The sequence below is a fragment of the Triturus cristatus genome, chromosome 9, assembly GCF_964204655.1.
Source record: "Triturus cristatus chromosome 9, aTriCri1.1, whole genome shotgun sequence".
NCBI classification, from domain to species: Eukaryota; Metazoa; Chordata; class Amphibia; order Caudata; family Salamandridae; genus Triturus; species Triturus cristatus.
In genome coordinates this window covers 1,054,661,865-1,054,684,126 of record NC_140592.1, presented here as the reverse complement: position 1 = coordinate 1,054,684,126, position 22,262 = coordinate 1,054,661,865, and the positions used below count along the sequence as shown (strand labels likewise).

At 42.0% G+C, this 22,262-nt stretch overlaps 1 protein-coding gene across 2 annotated transcripts in view; it reads left to right on the top strand.

Moving 5' to 3' along the window:
• INO80 (INO80 complex ATPase subunit) overlaps nucleotides 1–22,262 on the top strand; it is a 670,892-nt gene that overhangs the window by 201,706 nt on the left and 446,924 nt on the right. For both annotated transcript variants that reach the window (XM_085626921.1, XM_085626922.1), the window contains exons 9-13: nucleotides 1,060–1,263; nucleotides 9,691–9,886; nucleotides 11,575–11,642; nucleotides 14,087–14,296; nucleotides 15,374–15,454. In XM_085626921.1, the coding sequence (XP_085483047.1) occupies nucleotides 1,060–1,263; nucleotides 9,691–9,886; nucleotides 11,575–11,642; nucleotides 14,087–14,296; nucleotides 15,374–15,454 (759 nt within the window). The remainder of the gene's footprint in view (nucleotides 1–1,059; nucleotides 1,264–9,690; nucleotides 9,887–11,574; nucleotides 11,643–14,086; nucleotides 14,297–15,373; nucleotides 15,455–22,262) is intronic.

Sequence of the window (22,262 nt, the reverse complement as noted above, 5' to 3'; positions counted from 1 at the left end):
ATGTAACAACAATGTCATAAAAGAATTGGGCGTAGAGATGCAGACTTGCATGTTTCACTCTGGTAAAGATGGCACACTCCAGATGTCACTCTGTGAAGAAAGAAAGAGAACTCTAACCTCTATTTCAAAAAATCAAATAAGCATTAATGTGCTGAAGGGCATAATGGCAATTAATGTTATTGAAGCGGTTAGCCAACGCACAGTGTTGTTGACCTCATGTCACAGCTGGAGCTTGGAGTCAGCTAAGTAAATAAGAACAGGAGTGGCTATGTAAGCTATACAATGGTGGGTGAAATGTTTTGATCTAATTTACAAACCTGTTTCTCATTTTCAGTTTTTTTGGATTTTTTTTATATTTAAATAATATATCATTCTGTACCTGTTTGTGATGCTGAACTTGTAGAGTCACATCACCTACCTTTGCCTCTTGCCCAACGTTTTCTGTGCTCGAGTCTACACATCCCTCTCACATGTGCACCCATATTCTGACAGAGAGAAGTCATCCGACCTCAGAACATGGAGTACTCATTGAATACATAACTATAGTGATGCCATGAAACACGGATATTTAATTAATGTATCACACAGTAATGGGATCTGAAATAAGGGAGTTGTGTGTGTGTGTGTGTGTGTGTTTGTGTGTGAGTGTTATATTTCATAGTAACCGGAGCTATGATGGTAGTTAGCAAATTTGAAAGTAAAGATGGCTGTGTTATACAACAGCGTGGCTTATCAAGCCCCGGGGAGATCGATGAAGGGAATCCGTATCCCTGTTAATTAGGGGATGTAGTGGGGAGGATGGCAGAGGTGGGATGCATTCAATTCAAGAGAAAACGTGTATAGCCTAATTTCAGCGGTGCCTAGCGCAAGTAACAACTATTGTACACTACATTCACTCTATTATAACTGATCAATAAATTATTAACTCATACAACATCTTGAAATATATTTGCAGACCAGCATCAACAGTATATTTGACTGACCTGTATTAATCATTAATTCATTGCATTTTTCTAAGAACTGTTGTTCATTATATCTTAACAATTTATCTTCACGCAGTTGGCTCACCAATGCATGAGAGAAGTGCGTAGGGCAGCAATTCAGGCTCAGAAGAACTGCAAGGAAACTTTACCACGGGCTCGGCGTCTTACTAAGGAGATGCTCCTATACTGGAAGAAGTATGACAAAGTTGAAAAGGAGCACCGCAAGCGAGCCGAGAAAGAGGCCTTGGAACAGCGCAAACTGGATGAGGAGATGAGAGAGGTAGGGATGAAGCTGGAAAGAACTGCCTGAAAACAGTCTGCACTACTTACTTTAGTTGGAACATTTATTAGTGGGACTGCCAGTGTAAATATTCAACCTAACAAAAGTAGCAAACACAAAATCCTATTACATAACATTGGGCATATATGTTTTTCTGCCTCATGAAGTGCTGTAGCCCACATGTTGCTATATCTCCACTATACAAATATTGCAGATAAATACATTCCTGACATTGTTGTTCCTCGTCTTAGAATGTCTGTCAAGCCTCATTCATCAAGAAGCCTGTGACCAACCTTGCTCCTTCATTTATGATCTTGTCTTATTGCAAGCGATGTGCCAAATTCACCTGTAAAAAGAAGTCGTGGGAGGTCTTGCTGTACACAGGACAAGGAAATAACTATAGAAAAATGTAAAATCAATCTCCCTTTTTAAACTGAGTATTTGGGCAGTGTAACCTTCTTCAATTCTCAGCCTTATGTCGCAGTATTGGTCCACTTGCAAAATCTGTAAGCACTTGTAGAATTGTGTCCAGTTATTAACCGCGAAAGAGATGCCGTCACAGCATTTCTGTGCATGTGGAACCAAACGCTGCACACTCTGGATGTAGGTCCATTGACATTATTTATCTTCGGTCTTTTGTCACTGAATAATGAAAGATCAAGAAGTGCTTAAATACCTGAGAGTGACCGCATGTATTGCAAGAGCTGCATATAACTGGAGAAAAGGCATGGTCCGTCCAAGCGCCTCCCTTTCAAAGTACTGTGAAATCTCTAGCCTACGTTCTTGGAGAAAGTGCTGCATAGCAAAGACTTCTGTTGACAAGACCTGGTTCAATTTTACTGTGACTCCCGATTTCTCATTGGTCCACAGTCTGCCTGTCTGAATTTGAGATATTGCCATGCTATGTTTTAAAAAATAAACTTTAAAATGTAAATGAAATCCCAATGTTGGATGTTCATTTCTCTTTATGGTGTTCTCCCTGATATTTGTAGATATCTCTGCGCACATGTGTGATGCCAGAGCACATTTATTAAATATATGTAAATTCAATTTGTAATGAATTAAAAACTCAAAATCGGCCTTCGAAAGCAACATTTGCTCTATTTATAATTTTTTGTATAGCCAGTTAAGACAAAACAGTCCATTAAAATACATTATATTGAGTTTACCAAAAGAGAGCTGCCTTCCCAAAGAAAAATAAACTAGAAAGTTGAGCTGTCTGCGCAGGGTGCAGACCCTGACCCTGACCCTGGTCCTGTTTGAATTCTAGATGCTGCACCTGTCTCTTCATGCACAGAAAGGAATGTGAGGCAGTTTGTTTTGTTCTGCTCACTTGGCTAGCAATCCTTGAGAACTGCTGTTTTCCATATTCCGTGGTATCCTACTGGTTATGTTTTTAAGCCAAAAATTAGATCCCCGATGAATTTTGGGCTTTTTGCAGTGTTTTGATTTGATCCGCAAGAAGTCGCCAATATAGGGCATTGTTGTGAATAAAGCCTGATGTGATTAGTCACCTACTATCATGACATGACTTTTGGGCTTTATGGATGACAAGACAAGGTCATCATGTCTGTGGTTAAAGTTATGACCAGAACGATTGAGTGCAAAAAATCAGTTTTACATATTTTTTTCAAACAATTTTACAACTAAATGTGTTAAAGTCCTCTGTAGAATACAGAATGCTAATAATTTTTGGCAAACGAATACCCTTAAGAATTTCGGTTTAAGGGGGACACTGGCTCTCTATATAGTGCACCAAAACGAGGTACACTGTGTTGAGAGTTCAGGCAGCCCTTATTGGATTACAGAGGCAGAAGTAACAAACCCAAATGCTTTCTTTTGTTGTAGTGTGGGCGAGCAGTTTAGGCTTATCAGAGGGTAGTGCTAAGCATTTAATATACTCACAGAGGCAATAAAGGAGACACACACTCAAGAATAAATCAGAGACCAATTTAGAAAAATAACATGTATTTTTCTATCAATTTGAACACCCAGAACTTCAGTATCAGGTAAGTACTTTTCGAAATATTGATTTTCACAGGTAAGTAAAATGTTCCCTTAAATGCGTCTTTATGTGGTAATGCTGTTCGAGGCATGTGTGCTGTAGATACACATGCTTTGCATTAGTCTGCCATCTGGAGTTGGGCTCGGATGATTAGAAGTTGTTTTTGTTCCAAGACGTTTTCTTCGAGTCACAAGTCTGTGTGACACTTCCTCTTTGGAATACTGCGTATGGTCATCGGAGCCATCTTCAGATTGTTTTTTTCGCTAACGGGTTCAGATGTAGTATCTCACTCTCCTGGTTAGAAACTCCCTTCAGATATTCTCTGGGTTGTTTATTACCGTTCAATGGTATTGTCTTGAACGGTCTAATTTGCGTCTCATAGAACCTTTCCATAGCAGGTCTTCGGATCGCTTCCTCGGCACTCAGGCCGCGCCCGGCTGGGCAAAGACTTCTCCATTTCCACACTTACAGAGAATGATGTGCTAATGTACCGCACTCTGTTCTGTTTCTGTCCGAAGTGTCACTTGAAATATCCTCACATCGACCAACATCTTGTTTATAACTTATGCCTCTCGCCCGAGAAGACACCTGTGAGGCCTGTAAATCCTTTTGATCCAAAAAGACCCTCAAGATCGACGTGCAGTTTGTCAGGGCATGCAGCGTAAACAAGCGGACGATGTCCCGTACATCTTCAGTCGACAAGAAGAGGAGGAAGAAGCTTCAGCAGCACAAAAGGAATCACTCTCCATACATAATTTCCAAGTCAGAGTCCCAATCCAAAGATGACTCGACCGTTCTGCAGTCAGCACTAAAACAACGGACAGTGAGTACCTCTTCCCCTGATCCTAAATCCAAACCATCGGTTTCTACCAAAAAACCTTCTCACGGCCCGCCCCTGCACATAAGCCATAGCGCGTGCCTAAAATATGACTCTGAAGCCCCCCGCCCCCCGCTCCCCCCCCGCCCCCTCCGGTTTGGTTCTGAAAGTTCAGCCAACAGCAGGGACCTCCACCTCCTCAAAATAAGAAGTCATAATACCTCGATTTTCAGTCTTGGCACTGAAACCGAGACTACACATTTCTGAACCGAACACTCCTTTGTCGAAATCGAAGATTCATTTTTGGTCCAAAACCTCCTGCAGAGCAGATTCTCGAGCAATTTCAGCAAAAGGTCGATCCGAAACAAAAGACACTGCAAATTTAGCCTGGAACTAAGAAAATTACAATACAACCACCAAAACACACTTCTAAGAAGCAGTTGAGTTTTGAAAAGGCATTGGAAATTCCTGTTCAACCTGTAAAGAGGAAGGATGCTGCAACTAGTCCATTGCACATTCCTATTTCCACTTCACCACTACCACAAACACCTCCTCCCCCACCTCACTCAGGTAACACATCCCCTCAGTCTACAATAAGGGAGGAATGGGATATCCCAGATGATACATAGCCAGGGGATCCTTGGAATATTTATGATATTGAGCCTCAAGCAGACACTGATCCTGACTTGTATTCCACTTGCCCATCACTACCTGATGACACCTGTGCTTATCAGGACCTAATAGCACGTGCAACAACATTCCATCAAGTTCCTTTATATAAATATTCTATAGAGGAGGATTTTCTATTCAAGTCTTTGTCTACTGCACAGAGAGGGGCACAATACTTACTGTTACTTAAGGGTATGACACGTCATTCAGACACATTTTTTAAAGACCCAGTCAAAGCAAGGATCATAACTCCACGCATTGATAAAAAGTACAAGGCAGCACCATCAGACCCCATTTTTATTAAAGGCCAACTCAACCCAGACTCTTTGGTATTGTCAAATGCCAGTAAAAGAGAAAATTAACAAACAACTGGAGATGCTCCACCTCCAGAGAAAGAGTCAGAGCTCATTGATGCCTCTGGTAAAAGAGTTGCAGCACAAGCAGCTAATCATTGGCGTATAGACAATATCCAATCCTTGATAGCAAGGTATGACAGGGCCCGCTGGGATGAAATAGAGGGGCTCCTCAAACATCTCCCAGAGGAGCACAAAAAGAGGGGTCAAGAAATAGTGATTACTAAAAATTCTATAAAATGTGCACTAAATGCAGCTGACACCGCTGCTTGGGGTATTAACACCAATATCCTATTACGTAAGCACGCATGGCTTAGGGTGTCGGGATTTAAACCTGAACTACAGCAGGCCATATTAAATCTACCATTCGATAAGGCACATCTTTTTGGCACGCAGGTAGACACAGCCCTTGAAAAGATAAAAAAGGACACAGAGGTAGCAAATTCTTTGGGAGCCCTACAAACTAACACCTAGCGTGGTTCTTTTTGTAGGCCAAACTACAAACAAGGTGCCAAAACTGTCAACACAGATCACCTCTGGGTCACAATACAAGAATCCGAGACAAACCTCTACACCTAGAACTTTCTACAGAGGCTCTTTTATAGGAAACACTTTTAAAGGAAGAGGCAGAGGAAACAACACCTGTTTGTCAATTGCCAATAACACACAATGACTTCCTTACCATTCCCGCAGACCATCTAACACCTGTCGGGGGGTAGTCTTCAACAGTTTCTCAACAATTGCAAAACAATCACCACAGACCAATGGGTCTTGGACATTATCCAACATGGTTAATGTCTGGAGCTCATACAACTCCTCCAAATATTCCACTTCGCAAACACAAACTATCTGTATAAAATCAAACCCTTCTGCAAAAAGAAATCTCAGCTCTATTTCAAAAAGGAGCAATAGAAATAGTTCCACCACAATTTCAAGGAACAGGAGTATATTCACTATACTTCCTTACATCCAAAAGGGATGGGTCTCTACAACCCATTCTCAATCTCAGACCATTAAATCATTACATCATATCAGAACACTTCCATATGGTCACTCTCCAAGTGATCATTCCATTATTACAAAAAGGAGATTTCATATTTCAAGGAAAACATTATCAGTTCAAGGTTCTTCCATTTGGAATTACCACAGCACCACGAGTTTTCACAAAGTGTCTAGCAGTAGTAGCAGCACATTGACGCAGACCAAATATTAATGTTTTCCCATATCTAGTCTAGTGGTTAATCAAAGCAAACAACTACATTTTTTGCAACCAAAACACTCAAAAAACCCTATATTTGCTGCATCATGTAGGGTTAACTCTCAATCTAAACAAATATCATCTACAACCAGCCAAAACTCAGTCGTACCTAGGCGCTATACTGAACACACAATCAGCACTACCATATCCAAACAGACATGGTACACAACATAGTAACATTAATTCAACAGTTTCGAACTAGAAATCAACTGCCTGCAAAACATTTCTCCAACTTCTAGGCATAATGGCATCCTGAATTCATATAGTTCCACATGCCCATCTAAATATAAGGCCTCTAAAACAATGTTCGTCAACAGTGGACTCGTTCACTGTGTCACCTTCACGATCTAGTGTTGGTAGAAAGCTTCACAGATCAATCTCTGCAATCATGGAAACCACAGAATTTAACAAAAGGGCAGTCTTTTTAGGACCCAGCTCCCCAGAAAATACTCACAACAGATGCTTCCCTAACAGGTTGGGGTGCACATCTTCACAACCTCACTATTCAGGGTATATGGGATTCCAAATACAAGCATCTCCATATCAGTCACCTCGATCTGCAAGCTGTTCATCTAGCAATCAAAGCCTTCCTTCCTCACCTGCAACACAAAGTTGTCCTAATTCAAACAGACCATATGACAACAGTGTATTATTAACAAAAACAGGGGGACATACACTCTCTCCAATTATCTCAAGTAGCACAGAAAATATGGAGATTAGCAATACATCACAACATTCGTCTCCTAGCAGAACATGTCCCACGGACAAGCAATCACATTGCACACTTTCTAAGCAGAATGCAGCAACAAGTCCACGAATGGAAGATTTACCCCAATGTTCTTCAACCATACTTTCACAAGTGGGGGTTTCCTGAGATAGACCTGTTTGCTACAAAAGAAAACGTAAAATGCCCACACTTCGCAAGCAGGTACCCACACCATCAATCCAAATGCAATGCTCTAGGGATGAACTGGTCAGAGATATTTGCATACGCTTTTCCACCTCTCCCACTACTTCCATTAGTGGTCATGAAACTCACAGACATCTCTCACCATGATACTAATAGCTCCAACATGGGCTCGACAACCATGGTTGTCAACAATCCTGGAACTGTCTTTAGACCCTCACTAGAATCTTCACCTGAACCGGGACCTTCACACACAGAATCATGGAGCACATGCCAATCCCAAAGAAATTAATCTTGCAATTTAGCTTCTGAAAGCTTAGAATTTAGATACTTAAATTTACCTCAACAATGTATAAACGTTCTTAAAGAGGCTCGTAAACCAACTACAAGAGTATGTTATGCAGCAAAATGGAAACACTTTGTTATGTTCTGTCACAAGCAAAACGTTAACCCTCTCAAGGCAAAGGTACAAACGCTTATTTTATACCTTTTGCATTTACAAACTGCAGGATTAGCATATACTTGCATAAGATTACATCTTGCATCGTTTGCAGCATATCTCCAAAATAGATAACACATATCTGTGTTTAAAATCCAGTTATAAAAGCTTTCATGGAGGGACTTAAAATAATAATTCCTCCTACACGTTCCCCTGCACCAGCATGGAACTTAAACATCGTCCTAACAAGATTAATGGGTCCTCCTTTTGTACCTTTCATTACATTCTTGTCAATTGCAATATCTTTCATGGAAAATTGCCTTCTTAATAGCTATTACATCGCTAAGAAGAGTAAGTGAAATTCAGGCATTAACTCTAGAAGAGCCTTTCTTTCAACTACATAAAGACAGGGTATTGCTTCCAACTAATCCTAAATCCGTACCAAAGTAGTTTCCGATTTCCATAGTAATCAATCCAATTATTCACCAGTTTTTTCCCCACAACCAGATACAGTTGCAGAAAGGGCATTACACACTCTAGATGTAAAAAGGGCACTGATGTATTTCATCGACAGAACTAAATCTTTTAGAAAAACGAACCAATTGTTTGTTGCCTTTGCAGCCCCTTGTTTAGGGAAAACAATATCAAAATCAGGCATTTCAAGATGGATAGTTAAATGTATCCAGACATTCTATGCTAATGCTAAATGTCTTTTACCTGTTCATCCATAAGCACACACCACTAGAAAAATTAGAGCTTCTATGGCTTTTTTTGGGAACTTTCCTATTGCTAACATTTGCAAAGCAGCAACATGGTCTACCCCACACACCTTCACAAAACATTATTGTGTGGATGTATTTGCACGCCAACAAGCCAATGTTGGTCAGGCAGTACTCAAAACTCTTTTTCAGACATTAACTGTAATTCCCACAAGTTAACCACTGCCTAAGGAGAGGGGCTGCTTTACAGTGTATGCAAAGCATGTGTATCTACAGCACACATGCCTCGAACTGATTATGTTGCTTACCCTGTAAGTATCTGTTCTTGGCATGTAGTGCTGTAGATTCACATGTGCCATCCCTCCTCCCCCAAAAAGTCCTGTGTAGGTTGCAGTTCACACACATTATTTCATACTAATACATGGACATCTCAATGCTTACATATACAGCATTCTTACACTCTCACCGACCCATGTCAAAAACAGTCTGAAAATGGTGTCGATGACCATGCGTAGTATTCCCAAGAGGAGGAGTCACACAGCCTCGTGACTCGAAGAACACTTCTTGGAACAAAAACAACTTGTAATCATCTGAGCCCAACACTAGATGGCGGACTTATGCAAAGCATGTGAATATAAAGCACTACATGCCAACAACAGATGCTTACAGGGTCCTTCCTATGATGAAAACCTGCATCTATTGCGTACAGTTACATGCAAGAGATTTCCGGGGTTTCCCATCAGGACTTAAGGTGGTAGGGGCCAAAGTCCAAAGAACCACCAGCAGTTAGTCTTTTAGATGCTATTGTACATTTCTTACTTATTAGCTGAGAGTAATGGAAAATATTGCCCAAACAAAAAGAGATTGGTGGAAGTAAACTGATGGGGACATGAAAGTGAGAAACATCACATTGAAAATTTGGCTGCGATTAGCATGAATTGTTGGAGTGTAAACCGTCTGCAATCTGGTCCTGTATATAGGGATAAGGAGGGAATGTAAGAAGAAACGAGTTATCAGGGAAACTGTGATCATAGAGCAAATAATAATGCATAAGGTTTTGAAGCGAAGGTCCAGTTGCAATGTAAGTGTGGCTGATAGAGAATGTATATAACAGCTTCTCACATTTGTGCATTGTTCTTTTTTGTACTTTGAGAAGCAGAAGAAAACATTCCGGTAACTATTCAAACTCAGGATGTTTTCAGTTTAGTTTGATCTATTCTGTTTGAAATGCCTCATTTAGGCTCTCCCATTTGCTTTCAGGCTAAGAGGCAGCAGCGGAAACTGAATTTTCTGATCACCCAAACAGAGCTCTATGCCCACTTCATGAGCCGTAAGCGAGATTCAGAGTCTGATGTGATACAGGAAGAGATTCTGCGGAAGCTAGATGACAACTCTTCCCAGCGGCAAATAGACATCGGTGGAGGGGTTGTCGTTAACATCACACAGGAGGATTATGGTATGGTTCCCTAACTGACATGTAGCAATGCACAGAATGGCAGTGCTGTTCAGCATGATACTCAAGTTTGTATTGGCTGGAATAAGTGGTCATCTTTTCTTTGCGATCGTGTAGCCAATCAAAGCTCCACAAAGAATCTCTTGTCAACCGGGGTATTGCCCTCTGTGATTGGAAGGTACTAGTGACTGGCTTAAAGGCACAGTGCAAAAAAGTTATGTTGCCTATCATTCCATTTCCTTTTGTTTAATTCAAAATTCATTAACAAAGTGTCAAGAAGCTGCTGTTGCCAAAGTGTCATTCATTTAAAGGTCTATTGGGTTACCTCTAAAATAATGCATCATTAGATTAGGGGCCTCCAACCTGTTCTGTAATGAGCGCTGCTGCTTATCAATGAAAACTGTTCTAATCTATTGATGACTTTGATCATTTGTGGAATAATGACCACATCAGATACAATCATAATACTAGTGACCACAACTGGCAGGATTATAGTAGTAACCTCCCAGATATGTCACGATATTGAGTGACAAAATACCGTCAGCCAAAATGTCAAATTGAGAATACAGTTTATATAATATTGTAAAGGTTCTTAAACACAGGCCAGTATAGATCTATTCTTAGCTGCTCCATTTCTATGTACCTTGAAGCGGTGTATAATAGATAGGTACAGTCATATCTTCATGATAAATAGATGTGGGGTTAGGAATGTAAATATAACTTTACTTCTATTCACACCTTCATGAAGGTGTGGTTGTCAATTCCTAGATGCTATATTTTGTCAGGATGATATTTAAAACTGAATATTATTATAGAGCACGGGCTTCCCCTAACTCAAGCTGGATATACCAACAGCAAAGTTGGGAAACGATTTATCACTATGAAATGCCCCCACATGACTAGAAAGTGGCCACTGATACAAAGAGTTTTAAATCTTCCAAACACACCATGAATTACCATTCAAAGAGCAACTTAAATAGAGTTGGGATTTTCAATCATTTTGCAACGAACATCAGCATATATAACTATTTGCTATCAAAAATGCCCTTTTCATTTCGGGTAAAACCACTATAAGAACATCTTAACTTTCCCCCCGCACTCGGCGTGACTGATAGAGTGTGCCTTGCCAAGCGACAATCTCCATGTGACTTTACAAAATTGAAAGTGGGAACAGCTGGTCGTTTTGCAACTCCATCAGGCTGTCGATGTGTGCGTTTGTGTGGTCCTGACATTGGTTAGGGTGGCTGCCACTGTAGTGTCCGGAGATGAGTTCAGCTGCTTTATTCAATGGGTCTAAACCCTCAGAATTATATACAGCCCTCGACCATATTCCTGGGAGCTCAATCTAGGGTGCTGGCGAGCTGACTGTAGCCTCCAAGCTTCCTTTGGAGATCTCTGCTGTAGATAGTATGTCCGAGAAGTGTTAATTGTTTTTAATTCAGTGCAGATTACGATGGCGAGCAAATACGTAATTTTTCCTTATGCTGATTAGACGGTGATTAATGTTCTGCAGTTTATGTCAATGCGCCTCTGTAACAAACAAAAACACATTCTGCAAATGATTTGTATTGACAAAATAAAAAGTATTTCTGTTGAGTTTTCAGACCCATGATGTCATGGTTTAGCTTGTGAACCTGTACCAAATATTTCGGTTGTGGTGCAGCTTACTTGTCTTTGGTTTCATGTTACAGACAGTGAATACTACAAGGCACAAGCATTGAAGAATGCAGAAGATGCATACCAGATACACCAGGCTCGGGTGAGTATCTTGCTCATGGAATATGTTAAGTGTGGAGGAGCATACTGAGGGCCTACAGAACCGCTGGCATTCTCGCATATATTATCTGTTTGAAATCAACTATTTGTTGCTCTATGTCTGGACTGATACATAAGACAGTGTGCAGCAGTAGAATGTGGGTTGTGCATTCTGTGCGCCAAGCATAGAGACTACATGCAGTCTGCAAACAAAGGGTGTGCTCTCTTTTGGGTATCTGTAAGCATTACACACAATGCAAAAACCTTGGATAGAGTTAGTGTACCAGTAACATGTACCTAACGTGTACTGCAGCTCTTAGGCTACATTGACTTTCTTTGGCTTATGAGTGTGTCACACAATGCACAGATGCAGTTTTACTGCAGCTCTTAGGCTACATTGACTGTCTTTGGCTTATGAGTGTGTCACACAATGCACAGATGCAGTTTTACTGCAGCTCTTAGGCTACATTGACTGTCTTTGGCTTATGAGTGTGTCACACAATGCACAGATGCAGTTTTACTGCAACTCTTAGGCTACATTGACTTTCTTTGGCTTGTGAGTGTGTCACACAATGCACAGATGCAGTTTTGTAACAGCCATTCTATATTGGCTGGATAGTTGTACTTGGAATTTGTCAATGCAGTACATTACAAAACCCATACCTATTCTTTAAAAAAAAATGCTTTAGCTGACTATCCATTAAGGTTCAATGCCATGTAAAAGAACCACCCCTCATTTCATGAAAAGAAACCTAAAAGTTCCATAAAGGGTTGTAATAATTGTGGCACATAATTAAAGATGTTCTGTAGTTTCTAAGGGTAGGATTGCAACTTAATTTCCCTTACCACAATGTTCTGCTCATTACCTTGACCGTGGTATTACAGATACCAACACAAATGCCATTTAACATCAGATATTAGGTCATTGATGATGTTATCAATATAATTTGTGATGTCATGGTGAAATCATTAGCAGAGCATATGGCACCAGGTGAATTTCAGGACTTTTTAGGTTTGTCTCTTTAACGTAATATCTCAGTATGAAATCGAAACAAATGCTGACAATATATTCCATAAATAGTATAGTGAAGTAGTTAAAAATTGGTTCTATAGAAGAGGCTTGCGAACTGGTAAAATAAAAGGGCAGACCCTTAAAACGCAATAATTGTGCTTCCTGGAAACATCTAACAGGCTTGAGGACAGCTATTTTTTTAAGCTACAATTAGCAAGTGAATTGCAGATACATTTAATGTTTATAATCGTAGGGGAATCTAGTTCAGAAATAAATGACGACACAGAATGAAAAGTATAATAGATCGTGAAAGATTTTACAGACAATAAACGCTCAAGGTGAGAATCAGACTAGGCTTTGAATAGTAAACTTAACCGTGGCATTCCTAAACATACCAATGTTTTCCTCTTCTGGCCCACTAGAATAGCTGAAAGAAACGATGAAACCTGGGGCCTGATTTGGCTCTCTTGGTACTTCGTCTTAAAGGCAGCAGAGTACCCTGTCTCCCAAACCCCTGGTCCACCCTCTTCATGTAGAGACTGGCGACTGGCGACCCTGAAGGCTTCAGTCGACAAACGTCCAATTGTCTCAGTGTATGGAATACTTTCTCCCATGCCCGACTTAGTAGGGAATGTCAGAGGAAAGATATTACATTACCTGCCCTATTTAGATGGACAGCCTGATGCCTTTTTTCCTGTCAATCTCTGCCAGGAAAACCCTGCTGTTCAGCAATTGAAGCAAAAGAAACATTTCCCCACACCCAGGGTAAAAAAATCCCAGCTCCCATGTTGTGGGGGTCACCAGCTTTATGTTTTTCTGAAGCAAACTTCGGCTTTAGCAGTTTGTTTCTGAAAAACAAAAATAATGTTTAACGTTTGGTATACAGCCATCAAAATCATTAGCTAATGTCCACCACATGTTTTATACCCTTTAATGGAACTATTGTGTGTTTTCTTTAAAATATGGATTAGCACTTTTTTAAATTCTTATCCTCTGACTTTTTTGTCTATTTCTCTTAACTCTGACTTATTTTCATACATATTGTTTTGAAAGGGATGCAGTTGCAAATGTTTTGTTTATAAGAATTATGTATTATGGCAATCACTGTCTTTCTCCGTTCTTAATTTTTTTTTTGTGAGAGGCCAGAGGCAGCCTATGTACATACTGAACTAAATTGATAATGTCATCACTACTAATGAGAGATGCAAGTGTGTGGGCACATAATGTACATTCTGACTAAAGTAAGTGCAACATGATGAAAATAAATAGGCCTTTACAATCAAAAGCACCCTTGCACGACGGCTGTAACTGCATTGAAATGTGTACAAACAAAGTAATGTAACTTAATTTGTTGCAAAAATAATTTTAAAAAGTAAAAAAAAAAAAAAAAGCACCCTTGCAACTGTGATGCCTAATTTCCTTGCTTTCTTTTTCAGACGAGGTCCTTTGATGATGACGCAAGGGAAAGTCGGGCAGCTGCTCTCAGAGCTGCCAATAAGTCTGGCACGGGGTTTGGCGAGAGCTACAGTTTGGCGAATCCATCCATCATGGCTGGAGAAGACATTCCGCAGCCAACCCTTTTCAATGGCAAGCTGAAATGTTACCAGTTGAAAGGCATGAATTGGCTGGCTAACCTATACGAACAGGTAACAGCACATTTACTAATACATAAATAACACTACAATAAAGGAGATATTCCTGTTTAGTTGTTTACTTTATGGGGGGGGGGAGGGTCATCACCACAATCCAATCAGGGTTTCAGATATGTCAGAATAATCATAATTGAAATTCATTTTGTCTAATTTTTCCATGTGTGTTCAGGGCCCTTACGTTTCTGGATTCAATCCATGAATAGCTCCTGCAGCCTTGTTTTTTTATTATATGTGTATCACTGCAGTTCCCATTTTAAATTGAGGGCTAAACATACCAGAAAGCTCAGAAAAAGACTGGATCCCAATTATTGGGGAGATGTGATTCACAGTTCCATGAAAGGAAGCTAATTAGAAGGTTTTGGGATTTCAAAGCTTCACAAATATATTTCCCACACATTCTAACTTTACTCACATGCATCAGAGGAAAGTAGTACAGAAAGTAGGATAAGATGGAGCAACCAGTAACATAGATGCAGGGCTTATGTATTATCTAATGTTTCTTTGGAAATTAGTCTTTGTTTCAGAATAACATTTTTTTTAGGAAATAGTAAAATCCATCAAGTTTCCTAAATATAAATTGGTATGGATGCATAGGGTACTATGCTTGAATAGATTGCACTTATGCATGTACTTCCTAACATTAATGGCCTAAAGAAAATTTAATAGACTACTAGAAGTGTTTTCAACTATTCACCTGGGTGTGCATACTATTTTTGACTTTTCTTTTTTTAATCTGTGGGTTTTACCAATTCCTTTACAATTCTGTGTATATCCCCACATAATAAAAATTTGTATGAATCCATAATTAAGGCTAAGGTTATGGAGATACTGTTTAGTAAAAAGGTGAATCAGACTTTTACCAACATTGTGACATGTTGCCATACTTGAAACTGTATGTTTTTACGTTAACCAGGAGCGCCTGTTTGAGAGTGAAAAAACTTCATTTTCTGTTTTATCTTTTGGGAAATCTTTTGAATGGTTGGTGTCTTAAATGTGAGACACAAGTGGATGAAGGAAATTATCTTTGTGCTGACTTATCGAAAGATGCTAATGATGTGGGTTTCTTTTCAGGGTATCAATGGTATTCTTGCAGATGAGATGGGCCTTGGTAAAACGGTTCAGAGCATTGCTTTGCTAGCACACCTTGCTGAGGTAAGTGGTGGTTACGCATATTTATATTGGATAGGGAGTTTCTAGAAGGGACCCATTGTATGGGGCAGCCAGCTGGACTGGTAGTTGGATTCTCGCACTCCGAACTCGCATGCAGGTTCATCTTTTCGGGCTCTACTGGGTGCCTGTGGCTGCCCAGATGATCTTCGTGATTGAAGAGGTGGTGCAGGATCTCAATGAGATCTTTGAGCATGTTTCTTGTTTCCGTAACCGTTGAGTCCAAAATGAATCCCACATTTCATGGTGTCCCATCCTTCCTCTGGTAACAGGAGTGTTTGAATAGATGGCCTTCTGCTGATAGCAGACAGTTCTCTCTCAAGGGATCTCCATTGATTATCATGAGCACTGATTAGTCCTACCTACCTGTGGGGACCCTGTAGCAGTTCTTCCAAAGTCACATCCACTTTGCCTTACTTCGGAAAGGCCAAGAAACATATGTGACAGACAAGTTAATTTTTGAATCCTTAAAAACAGGCTAGGTTTCCATGTGACATATTAATTTGCTTAAATGCAAAATAAAGGTGTTAAAAAAACCTACGTTGCCAATCTTTATTAAATTACTTTAAAATTTAGAAGGACAATAGCATTAAAAATCACTTAAGCAAAATGAAAAGTGACCTTTTGAAAACGCCCTCCACTAACCCCTTAAACTTCTTTTTAAAGTAAGATAAGGAGTAATAAATAGCAATGTAGCCTGCATAGGCTGCTGCATTAAAACAATGTAAATAGGACACTGCTCTTTTAAGACCTCCTGACCTTCACTGTCATCATGCCCTGTAGGTGGCAGTTCACTCAATTCTTTTTTCCGGCGCCTGTTGACGACTCCTAGAACAGTGATCTGACATTTTAAAGGTTTTTTTTCCTCAACAATTTTAATCTCAGACTTTTTAAAGCCTGGCGTCCTTTAGGACGTAAAATATTTTTTGATAATTTCCTGACAGGAAATGTATGTAATTTTTCAGAAAATGTAATCTCTTTTTTGCGAATTGTCCAGTGTGTGGCCGAAAAATGACTTAAACAGACCCATACAGGATCTGCATCTTATGTTTGCCCAAGTCTCGTGATCCCAAGACGTGTCGCCACTGCAAGACCCTCTCCAGGTGCACTTTGAGGGAGAGAGAAGATTCATCTCCATGGCCAAGTGGACTACCGCAGAAGACAAGATTCCTTGGATGGAAAGACTTGAGAAGGGCGAGGAGAAACTGTTCCCTCTTCCAGTGCCCATATGTCACTGTCTGAAGACACCTGCAGAGGGAGATCTAAAAAGAGAAGATCTGCTGAAAAACAGAATTCGACGTAGAGGACATTGAAGGCCACAAGAGGTACTGCACCTACTTGCTTGCTGCCAAGGGCTGGTTCGACATTGAGAACACTCTTGACGTTGAGGAGGAAAGCGACGTCAAGAACTTTGACGTCGCAACATAAAACAACCTTTATGACTAAAACAGTGGCTTTCGGGGATGAAAGCACACAGACTTCCTTCAGAGTCTGATTCAGAGTACTTCCTGGCCTATTCACCATCCAGGCCCACCTCTCTAGTGACCAATCCGGATTCTCATAGCACGGCCTCGAGTTCCAACGGAATCCACTCCTCCACAGTGCTCTCCTCCTCTTCCTCAAACACCTCAACCAGCGATTTCAGTAGTACCTCCACTGCCAGTACATCCAGTCTCTCCATCTCAGCCACCACAGTCTACTGTACCAGTGGCACACACACCATGGCAACCTAGATCTCGCTCCCATCTCACCAGACCTCACACCTATAGGCCTAGGTCATGATCAAGATCCCACATAGTCATCGTTCAAGGTCTCACAGATGCTCACACTCAAGATTGAGAAGAGACTCTACATCCTGGTCAAGATTCGCAGTCTTGTCATATGTCATCTTCAGGATTGTGTTCGCTTACCTTAATGGATTCTCCTCCACCAAGCCTATCTCCTGTAGATTTACCAACTACTACATCCACATCGGTAGTTTTTGAGACATTTAATCAAAGGTCCGCAGCTAGACCACTGCTTCTGTTGGTTCAAGGCATTTTAGAACCAGCGTGGAACTTTTGTGACTCCTACTGCTGTGAAGCTTGCTTCATCACGCCTGCAAAAGAAATACAGACCACTGGATCAAAATCTGTGTTTTCTTCGCACAGATCCAATATCAGACATTATTAGTCATTGTTTCAGCAGCTTGAAAATGTTATGCCATGGCCCCATCTTCTACAGTGCCTCCTGTTAAGTAGGGGTGGGCGGAATTTGCGAAATTCACTTTTGCAAATTATCGTGAAAATGTTAAAAATCTCCGCAAGCACGCGGAAATATCGCGAAGATACGGAAGTTTTTTTTCCCGCCCGTTCTCGGTATTTTCTGCGTGGTTGCGGCTCGCCAACTTACCCATGCGGTTGCTCGCGGGCGTGGCCATCTTGTTTTCACTTGTCTCGCTGTGCATGATCGCGAGAAGAAAGACGTGATCGCACGACGAATGACGTTACTGCGGGCGCGAACTGTCGCGAGACAGTGCAAATGGCTACCAGCAATCCAACATCTCGTGGCGAACGCGACCGGATTGGGAAAACTTGTCGGCGAACGCGGGGATTCAGGTAAGGCGATCACGCGCACGCAAGAATGTATTATTTTACAGCGCGAGCAAGCAGAAAATTTCCGGTAAAATGCGGATTGCGGAAATTTTGACATTTTCGCGCTCTCCGCGGAACGCGAAAATGTCAAATTATCGCAATTTCCACGAGCGGAATGGAATTTTAGCCCTGCCTACTGTTAAGGAGAGCAATAAATTGGATTCATTGGGCAGAAAGACCTGCAGAACCTTGCAGTTTCCGTGAGAGCTGCTAGTGCAAAAGGTCTCCTAGGACGCCATGACGATCTTTTTGAGACTCCAACAGTTCTTAGAAGATCTTCCAAGAGACAGGTGTCAGGATTTTCAGGAGATTATTAATGAAGGAATGATGGTGTCAAACTTTAGTTATCACCACTGCAGTGGATTCCTCCAGTCTAGCAGCGCATGGTTATTGTCATGGACTAGCGCTTTGGCGTTCATCTTGGCGGAGACTCACAGGTTCGAAACCGGAAGCCAAACACTGGATTCCCAACCTGCCCTTTTCAGGTAGCAATTTGTTTGGTTCTCATGCTGACAAAGAGGTGTCTAGGATGAAGTCCGAGCTTGATACCCTGAAAGCTGTCAGATTAGAGAAAATGAGAGAAAGTAGTAGACATTCCTATAGGCCCTATGGCCACTGCTGTTTCCACCAGAGGTTTCAAATCCCTCATTGGACTACAGGACAGGAGCAACAACAATCATCTCAGTCACATAGACTTCAACAGCGGCGTTAGTCAAGAGGCAGAGAAGGACACTGTTGTTGAAGTCTATGTTCCACTAAAACTATGGGTGGCAAATAGTCAGTCATTTCTTCCCTCTCCTCTGTTGCCTACTCCGGTATGGGGAAGTAGAACATCATTCCTGTAAAAGTGGCAAAGAGTAACCACCGAAAAATGGGTTCTGTATATTGTTAAGCATGGATAATGTCTCGGTTTCAAGTTTCTCCACCATCTATTCCACTGAGAAACATTCCCTTTACCAGCGGGAAAACCTGCAACAAGAAGTATCCATCCTCTTGCAGAAACACTTGTTTCTGGTAAAACTAATACAGACCCATTTTCAGACCTTCTCTCAACTCCATCAAGAGGACTGGCAGTGCTCGATAGACCTGCAAGATACCCATTTCACATCCCAATAGCCAACCTTCAGGAGCACAGGGTCTTCTTCCTGGGGAGTTGCTGCATCGGGCTGGCTGGGGAGCGGCAACTCGGTGGACAGCACCTTGTGTCTTTGGTGCCTGTGGCTGCAGGGGCATAGCTCTTCTATTCCAAGAGAGATTCTTTGGCAATTTGTGAAGCAATGGCAGTCCTGGATTCTTGAGGTCTGCACAGCGGTAGGACGAGTCAGATTCTCCACGAGGGCGAGGTGCAGCAGGCAGGCTGGAATGGTTGGTGCCAAGTCAGTCATTCTTTTTCTATATTTTATTTTTTAAATTTTATTTTAAAACCTTCATTCCTTAGCAAACAGTAAACAAAGGACTCTTTCCCATTCTTATGACATTGCAATTACAGTGGTATTTAGCAGTCATACATTATAAATTCAAACAGTACAGCAGGCAAGCATTACTCCATAACTTGTCATTATCGTAACACACCACCCATCAGGCCGTGAATGCAGTGCATGCTGCTCACCCAACTTCAAGCTTCCCATATGACTTATTGTATGTCACATATCCCAGTGCCTCCACATGCCACATCCTATATCTTCCGTCTCCTACAGGGCCGGCACCTATGTCAATAAACGTCAGACCTGTGCACTCTCGTTTCTTGATGCTCACCATCTGTGGATTTGTCACTCCCTTCTTTAGTTGCTCTGTATGTACTGTACAGCACCCAGAAATTCTTAGGCCTATTGCGGGGAGGGAGGAGGCCGCTATAATTCTCTGTTTGGGTGCTGCAATACAGCATATCATTCGCCCACTGAGCAGTTGTAAGCAGCGGTCCCTTCGACCAACAAATCGCCACTCTGCGCTTGGCCAGCAACAGGCTCATGTCCACTAATCTACGCATCTCTTTAGGCATGGAGTTAGAGTAGCCCAGCAGAGCCAGAGCTGGCTCCGGCACAAGGGCCTGCCCAATTATCGCCCCCATTTCAGAGAAAACTTGTTCCCAAAATCTTGTGATCCCGGGTTGAACCACGCCAGATGCCTGAAGTCAGCCACCTGCTCGCTGCAACGCTCGCACCTCGTCTCTTCCCTTAGGCCATACCTGCATAGCCTTTCCGGAGTATAGTAAACCCTGTTGAGATATTTGAAGTGGATCAGCCGGTGTCTACCATTGAGAGAAACGCGTTTCGTGCTGGTGCAGCAGTACGTCCACATTGTGTCATCTATTTCCCCGTCTAGATCTCTTTGCCATGTTAAGCAGGCCTTGGTAAAATAGCTCTCTCTATAGGACATAGTTAGCTTGTAGATTTTAGATACTATTCTCGTCGGTTCGCCAGTTTTTATAACATAAGATAGGGCGGTCAGCTCTGGTGGTTCCGCCAAGTCTCCCCCTAAGATCTGTAATAAAGCGTGCCGGGTTCTGTGAAACTGGAATTTGGTAAGTAGGGTGGGCGTTGCATTCCCTATCTCCAAGTCTTCCCAGTTTCTTGCTGTGCCGCCCACAAACAAGTTACCTATAGTACTGACCTCTGTTGAGTTAAGCGCACGTACTACTCCCCCATCTCTACATGGAGGCAACCAGTGGCACCATTCCAGTGGGGCTTGCGGAGAATACAGGACAGCTCCTGCCTGTAACTTTAAAAGGTGGTGCCATGCGTGTGTAGTCTCGTTGACTGAGTCCAGAATTCCCGTCCTACGATGTGGGGGTGAAAAGAGCAGCATGGGCAGTGGACGAGGGGGAGCCACCGCCCTCTCAATGTGCAGGTGTGGGGTGTCCAGCGGGCCGTGTATCCAGTGATAAGCATGCTCACTTTGTGCTGCTCTGTAGTACAAGTCTAAATCAGGTGCTCCCAGTCCTCCCATGTGATACGGTAACGTAAGAATTTGCCATTTGACCCTCGGTTGTTTGCCCGTCCATGCCAATTTGACCATCAATGTTGTAAGTCTCTTAAAAAAAAAAATGGTTGGAAGAACCAATGGGACATTGGTAAAAAGAAACAGAAAGCGAGGGAGTATCACCATTTTCAATATAGAGACTCTGCCCAGCAGGGATAGTGGTAATCGGATCCAGCTCTCTACCTCATCCTCCAGTTTACTAACCAATACTCCATAGTTTTCCCGAAACACGACTTCAGAGTCCGAGTGTATCTGGATACCAAGGTATCGCACCAAGTCTGTCGTCCACTGCAACAGGTAGTCCGGTTCAAACTGAATTGTAGCCGGAGTACGGGGAAATATGATAGACTTCGGCCAGTTAACACGCAGTCCCGACACCCCTCCGAAACGTACCACTTCTCGTAGTACAGACGAGAGATTACGTTTGGGATCACGAATATATAGGAGCGTGTCGTCCGCGTAAGTTGAGACAATAAGTTTGTAGCCCGGAATACTAATACCTTTATACCTGTGGTATTCTCGGAGCGCACAGGCTAAAGGTTCTGCCACCAAAGCGTAGAGTATCGGAGAAAGCGGGCAGCCCTGTTGTGTGCTCTTAGTGATATGTATCGGATCCGTCACCAGATTACCAATTTTAATCCTGGCCGTGGGTGCACAGTATAGCAGCCCTAGTAACTGTAGAAAGACTTCCCCCAGTCCCATCCTCGACAACACCTGTCTCATGAAGGGCCATTCATCAGAGTCAAAGGCTTTCTCCATGTCGAGAAACACTGCGACCGGTGGGGTGTCCGGTTTAGTGTGCTGGATCGCACCAAACACCGTGCGTAAAGTATAAGTAAGGTTTCGACCCGGAACAAACCCTGTCTGCTCTGGAGCCACTAGCGTTGGTATCAAAGGAACCAGTCTATTCGCCAGGATCTTCGCAAAGATTTTAGTGTCAACAATAAGCAATGAAAGCGGTCGATAGGATGAACATTCCTCAGGGGGTTTACCAGGTTTCAGGATAGCTACAATTATTGCCTCTCTCAGCGTAGGTGGCATAGTTCCGGACACACACATGTCATCGAATAGAGAAGCAAAGTGCGGCGGCAGCAGGTCTGAATACGCCTTGTAGAAAGCAACAGTCAGACCGTCAACACCCGGAGCACTACCCGGTTTCATACTTGCAAGTGCAATAAGTA